The sequence below is a fragment of the Salvelinus namaycush genome, chromosome 15, assembly GCF_016432855.1.
Source record: "Salvelinus namaycush isolate Seneca chromosome 15, SaNama_1.0, whole genome shotgun sequence".
NCBI classification, from domain to species: Eukaryota; Metazoa; Chordata; class Actinopteri; order Salmoniformes; family Salmonidae; genus Salvelinus; species Salvelinus namaycush.
In genome coordinates this window covers 21,642,898-21,650,219 of record NC_052321.1, presented here as the reverse complement: position 1 = coordinate 21,650,219, position 7,322 = coordinate 21,642,898, and the positions used below count along the sequence as shown (strand labels likewise).

The 7,322-nt window shown below is 46.1% G+C and overlaps 1 protein-coding gene across 1 annotated transcript in view; it reads left to right on the top strand.

The window, feature by feature from the left end:
• Positions 1–981: 981 nt before the first annotated feature.
• LOC120059987 (latent-transforming growth factor beta-binding protein 2-like) overlaps positions 982–7,322 on the top strand; it is a 75,955-nt gene continuing 69,614 nt past the window's right edge. Inside the window, exons 1-3 of the mRNA XM_039009065.1 lie at positions 982–991; positions 1,092–1,295; positions 4,696–5,015. Coding sequence (XP_038864993.1) covers positions 982–991; positions 1,092–1,295; positions 4,696–5,015 — 534 coding nt within the window. The remainder of the gene's footprint in view (positions 992–1,091; positions 1,296–4,695; positions 5,016–7,322) is intronic.

The following is a 7,322-nucleotide window of genomic DNA, read 5'->3' as shown; positions in this document are numbered from 1 at the left end:
CTCCTTTGTATATCCTGGTATGGAGCAGGTATGTAGGACACTGGGACCTTTGCCAAGAGATGAAAAGGCTATCAACTCAACCTGTCAAGCACCAGCTGCTTCTCCTTGTAGAGGAAGATTGCAGGGTTGCAGGGTGTAAAGCAAAGTAAATCAAATCAAAGTATTCAAAGAAAGACAGTGTTATGTAGGGATTCTATAGTCTTATTATAAGGCCACAAGGCAAGACCCAAATGCAGACACAGGAGTCAGATGGTTGAGCTCCGATATTTATTACAACAAAAGGGGTAGGCAAAAGGCAGGTCGGGGATAGGCGAGAGTTCATAAACCAGGTCAGAGTCCAGGCGATATGCAGGCTCGAGGTCAGGACAGGCAGGGTGGTCAGGCAGGCGGATTCGGCGTCAGGACAGGCAAGGGTCAAAACCAGGAGGGCTAGGATAAAACAGAGACTGGGAAAAACAGGAGCTAGGAGAACTGCTGGTTGACTTGGCAAAACAAGACAAACTGGCACATAGAGACAGGAAACACAGGGATAAATACAGCAGGGACTAATGGGGAAAACAGGTGACACCTGGAGGTGGGTGGAGACAATCTCAAAGACAGGTGAAACAGATCAGGGCATGACACTTATCTGCTCAAGAACCAATTGCCTCACTCCTTTGAAATAGGTGAGAGATTAATTTTCAACAGAGAAAGTATCAAATATAGGAGTGTGTACATTCCTTATTTTCTTGAAACCTGGGTGTTTAAATGAGGCACAAACACACATCATGGGACAGCTGAGAAAGGCTTGGCTTAATAGGGAGGGGTGATATTATTAGTGTGTGTTGCCCTCAGGGTGAAGTTGGAACTTCATAAACCCATGTCAAATGAGGTGTCTGCTAGTGAATGTGGTTATGTGAACATTACATTCCAGAAAACAAGTTGGCCGCATGAAGTCTCCGTACACACTTTCTTTTAGAACTATCCCTCCTGCTTCTCATTATGTGTATGGGTACAAGCATAAATCAACTAATTAAAGCTGGCGGTTCCTTACACTAACTAACCTTTCTCTCCGGTAATGACCTTGGTCTCTCTTGCTCTCTCTCCTGCAGTCTTCTGTCAGATCCCCTGTCTGAATGGTGGGCGCTGCATTGGCAGGGACCAGTGCTGGTGCCCATCAAACTCGACAGGGAAGTTCTGCCACCTCCCGGCCCCCCCTTCTGCCAGACCCACCCTCAGCCGGAAGGACGGCAGCCTGGCCGGACTTAACTCCTCATCCCACTCCATGTACACGCTGCCGCTGTCCAATCAACAAGGTAATCATCTAGCCATCTGTCTGGCTGGCTCGATGGAACACAAGGACACAGTCTCTGGCAAGGTCTCCAGGGCCTTCCCAGCCCGGTCTCCTGTAGACACACTGTTTCCTCTAGTTCTGCTCCAGTTCTGCAGTTTAATGCTGTCCTTTATAAATTGAATTAATCATGCCCTCTCAACTGTTCTGGTTCTGTTTGAACTAACTCAGGTTTATTTGTTGATGTGCATTGGCCCAGTTAGTAACTGTGCCGTAATCTACCTTTGCGAACCAGCAGTGAATGGATTCTCAGTAGAATATGTAAAGGGGTGTTTTGAGGATAGTGCTCCATCTATCAACAGAAGAGCCTATAGTGAATTAGAAACAGATCATGCCCTAACCAGTGCCATGAAGAGCAGCTAAAATGAGCAGCCAGGGGGGTGCTGTGGGATTATTTAAGATGTCCTTGAAGAGGTAGGGTTTAAGATGTTTTCGGAAGATAGGCAGAGACTATGCTGTCCTAGTTTCAGGGGGAAGCTGGTTCCACCATTGGGATGCCAGGACAGGGAAGCGCTTGGACTGGGCTGAGTGGGAGTTGCCCTCATATAGGGGTGGGAGGGCCAAGAGACCAGAGGTGGCAGAACGGAGTACTCGGGTTTGAGCAGAGGCTGAAGGTAGGTAGGGGCAGTTCCTGTTGCTGCTCCGTAGGCAAGTAACATGGTCTTGTAGTGGATGCAAGCTTCGACTGGAAGCCAGTGGAGTGTGCAGAGGAGCGGGGTGACATGGGAGAATTATGGAAGGTTGAACACCAGGCAGCCTGCAGCTTTCTTGATAAGAAGCAGGGGTTTGATGGCACAAGTGGGGAGCCCAGCCATAAGCGAGTTGCAGTAGTCCAGACGGGAGATGACAAATGCCTTGATTAGGTCCTGCTCTGCTTCCTGTGTGGAGTAGGGTCATACTCTACGAATGTTGTAGAGCATGAACCTGCAGGAGCGGGTCACTGCTTTGATGTTTGCAGAGAACGACAAGGTGTTGTCCTGGGTCACGTCAAGGTTCTTTACACTCTGGAACAGGGATACCAAGAAGTTGTCAACAGTGATGGAGAGGTCTTGGAGCAGGCAGGCCTTCCCCGGGAGGAAGAGCTTATCGTGGTTGAGCTAGAGCTGGTGGGCCGACATTCAAGTTGATATATCTGCCAGGCACGCAGAGATCTGTGTTGCCACCTGGGTTTCAGAAGGGGGAATGAGAAAGGTAGTTTATTGCAGAGCCGACTGATTTGGTGTATAGAAAGAAGACAAGAAGGCATAGAACCGTGCCCTGAGGGACACCAATAGTGAGAGTACTTGGTGCAGTCACAGATCCTCTCCGCCTCCTGGTAGGAGCGGACTGCCAGGTAGGATGCAATCCAAGAGTGTGCAGAACCTGAGACCCCCAGCTCTGAGAGGGTAGAGAGGATAATCTGATGGTTCACGGTATCAAAGGCAGCAGATAGATCTAGGAGGATGTGAAAAGAGAAGAGAGAGTCAGCTTTGACTGGTTAGGGTCAAGAAGATAGTTCTGAGAGAGATTGTGAGAGAGTTGGTCAGAGACAGCACGCTCAAGTGTTTTGGAGAGAAAAGAAAGAAGGGATACCGGTCTGTAGTTTCTGACGTCAGAGGGGTCGAGTGTTGGTTTCTTGAGGAGGGGAGCGACTCAGGCCATTTTGAAGTCAGAGGGGACACAGCCAGTGGTCAGAGATGAGGAAAGTGAGGAATGGGAGAAGTTCCCAGAGATGGTCTGGAGAAGGGAGGAAGGGATGTGGTTGAGCAGGCAGGTTGTCGGGCTCCCGGACATCACTAGTCGCATGATTTCATCTGTGGAGAGATGGGAGAAAGAGGGCAAGGCGTAGAGTTAACTTTCTGAGTCAAAATGCAAGCCGAGCTCTACCGCTCAGATTGTTTTGAACATGCCATAAAAAACATAAGCCTATGCAACATTAATCTATTAAAAACAGTTCTGTAGCAATGAGGTTTGTGCAGTAGGCTATAGGTCCAATACAGTATCACCGCATATTGGCTTTGCTTGAATTTCCAATAAAATAAAATAAAACTTCAACATTTGAGGTAGGCTATATGATCACACTGGTAATAGATCAGTTGTTGTATTACATGTGAGGCACAGCTGAGTGAGCATACATTTACATAATTTGCTTTTTATTTTTATTTTACTGTACTGATGGTGCCTGCATCTGATGGTTTGTCTCAGCGGAGGGAGAGAGCAGCAGACTGAGGGTCAGTCTCAGCGGAGGGAGAGAGCTGCAGACTGAGGGTCAGTCTCAGCGGAGGGAGAGAGCTGCAGACTGAGGGTCAGTCTCAGCGGAGGGAGAGAGCTGCAGACTGAGGGTCAGTCTCAGCGGAGGGAGAGAGCTGCAGACTGAGGTTTTGCCTCTCAACGTCCCTCCACTCTCCCTGTCCTCCACTGTCACTGACCAAAAAGGGACACCGTCTTCCAGCTGATGGCGAAACTCGTGTCGCATCGCATTATTTCTGCCTCATGCACAAATTCATGTTGTTACTCCTATGAACAGAGAAATGTAATTATCCCCCCCCCAAAACCAAGCCGCTAATAACAACAACACAAGCCTATAGATGCACTTTCCTACTCATTCATTACAGCTTCAGTGCTTGTTGTAGCGCGAGTGGAATTATGAAGAATACACATTTTATGGCTTATAAAAGTGTTGACAGTGCTGAGCGAGAACTTAAACATGAACTCAGTCAAATAAACATCAGCTCTTTAATGTATTCGTTGACGGTCTCTCTCTCTAGTCATGGTTTTAAAAGTTTTGAAATCTCACAGTATCAACTTTGCTGTAGCTTTCTTTTATGCCTGCTACGTTACTGCAGACACAGTCATCTGAGCCATCCGAATGGCCAGCAGTAGGCCTACAGTGCACGTGATTTGCCCACCGGGCCCGCCGGGAAGGCAGAGTTTGTACCTTCAGACACATGAAATGGTTCAAACACCTGGTTGATGTGCTAACAATCATCTGCAAGTTATGAGCAGTCAGCAGTTCACACATCAAGTAGGCTACTGGGAAGACAGGCAGCACTTAAAGTAGATGGCCCTAGTAAAAAGACAGTACTAGACAACACCAGATTAAGACCTTTAGCTATGGAATGAAGCACTTTAGTATGTTTTAAGTGCCCTTTCATTTGTACTGTATCTCTATATGCTAAGACCTGGCTTGGGCTGAAGAGGTTATTTACAGCCTTTTGGGAACATCCTTTGAGAAGCATTGAATTTCAGATTTTACTGCAAGGTCAGGTCCAGGACATCATGTTCTTTACCATGTCCATCCAGACTGGGTTCAAGGTGTTTCTGCTGGTGTGATGGTAGAGAGTTTTTCCTGACTGACTGTGCTGTGCGTTCTGTGTCCTGTCCAGTCTCTCTACATCCGTCCCTGGTGAATGTCCACATCCAGCACCCCCATGAGGCTGAGGTCCAGATCCACCAGGTAGCCCGGGTCAAGCTTGGCCAGAGACCCCCCGCAGCCGAGGGGGGTCACTCTATACAGCAGCGCTCCCAATCTGGCCATGGCAACGGCAATGGGCATGGGTATGGGCACTCCAATGGAAACGGACATGGGAATGGGCACGGAAACGGACACACCTTTGCCAACGGGAACGGCAGTAGCCACTCCAGACCCCACAACCGGCAGAACGGATACGTGGGAAGGTGCTTCCAAGAGACCGTCGATGGACAGGTACAGTGCTCTGAGTGAAGTACACTGAACACACTACATTATAGTTGATGATGATCCTAGCTAGGGCTGTGGCGGTCATGACATTTTGTCAGCTGTTAACTGTCATGCAAATAACTGCCGGTCTCACGGTAATTGACCCTTAATTAATTTAAACACGTTTAGTATCTGCGTGCTTTCATGCATAGCCTACAAGCCACTGATGCGGACCTTTGGAACATCTACATTTAAAAAAGTCTAATAAATGTATTTAATATAGCCTACACCATCACAATAATTCCATTATTTATTTTAGGCAGGTCTAAAGAAATGATGATATGAAGAAAATGTAGTTTATTTCTGTCACGCCCTGACCATAGTTTGCTTTGTATGTTTATATGTTTTGTTTGGTCAGGGTGTGATCTGAGTGGGCATTCTATGTTGTATGTCTAGTTTGTCTGTTTCTGTGTTTGGGCTGATATGGTTCTCAATCAGAGGCAGGTGTTAGTCGTTGTCTCTGATTGGGAACCATATTTAGGTAGCCTGTTTTGTCATTGTGGGTTGTGGGTGATTGTCTATGTGTAGTGTTTGTGTCAGCACGATTGGTATTTAGCTTCACGGTTGTTTCTTTGTTGTTTTGTAGTGTTCAGTTTTTCCATTAAAATGACGAACACTTACCACGCTGCGTATTGGTCTTCCGATCCTTCTCGCTTCTCCTCGTCAGAAGAGGAGGACGACAGCCGTGACAATTTCAGAAGAACAGAATAGCGTATTCTGAGTTGTCCTTATATTAGGGCCTGATATGGCTGTGGGCAGACAAGATTTGCTAAGAATTCCCGTACCATTGTTTTATAATAAGAATAATACAATTGAACATAGCTGAATAAAATAGAAAGGCTATTTTGCCCAAACGATTTCCCGAGGGAGTGCGCACATGCAGCTATTCTGTGTCGAGCGATTAACAAAGTCATAATTTGAAACAGGTCCTCCTATATGCTTGAATTATAATTATTTATTCAACTTTAATTACATTGTAAGGCTGCATGATGCGACTCTAATGATGATTTAAAAATAGGCTACGCTAACAGTTATGTGGCCACTTTAGTTGTGATACACACCTTATATAGGCCTATGGGCAAGGCTACATGATGCGTGTCAGTCACTATGATTTGAAAAGGTCGCAAAATAATGCATGCTCTGTTTCTTGCCTTAGACTGCCCACACTAGGCATCATTCACAAGTGATAATATTCTCACTCGTCAGACTATTCTCAATGTAATCTTGTCTTTAAATACAATATACTAATTAATATATGTGTGAAATTAGGTTTGGTTTAGAATGGACCATTATCATGCACCTGTCGGAACAAGAGCAGGGGGAAAATAGACATGTCATCAGTATGCACTTGAATAGCGAATGGAGGATGCTTTTCCCACGGTTCATTTTCATGCCAGCCAGGTAGGCTACTCTGGTGTAAAGCAAACCAGTGTGCTAATATTAGGAACGTTGAGAAACAAATATAGTAGGCCTTAATAGAGGCCATCGAAACGTTGTTTTCTCATGCAAATGCATAGGATAGCCAATAGAAATGTTGCATAACATGGGTTTATAAGAACACTTATTTCATTCCGTTCATCAACCAGCTATGAGGAGCTGGCTCTCGCTCCACAACAGGTGATCCTATTCTGCTCAAACTCTGAATGCAAGAGCTCTAAGTGTTTGATTTTCAATTGCATTTGCATTGACATCAGAGTGATTAGAGGGACAGTAGAGCCCTGAGTACCAGGCTATTAGTGACTGGCCGTTAGCAAGTTTGGTCTTGACTGACTTTGCCAGTACCCTAGTTAGGTGTTCCATAGCAATGTTTCCTTATCTTTTCTTCCCAAAGATCTGTGAGGCACCATTTGCCAGGCAGTGAGGTTTGATAATAATCTCTCCAAAATTAGCCAAGCTCCTTAACAAACCATGCCAGCAGCAGCAGCAGAGCTATTTGTGGAACAGCCTGATTATGTCCTCTGCTGCTGTCTAACCAGTCTCAGGTGTGTTCTGTTCAGCTCACTCTGTCCTCATTCCGATGGGAAGACTCACACACTACTACACACCCATGCATAAACACACAACACACACACACAATCCAATTAAACACACACACACACACACACACACACACACACACACACACACACACACACACACACACACACACACACACACACACACACACACACACACACACACACACACACACACACACACACAGGTATTACACACACACAAATACAGTGACGTTAAACAACATACTATCAAATGAAGTGGAAAGGAAGGTGTCAG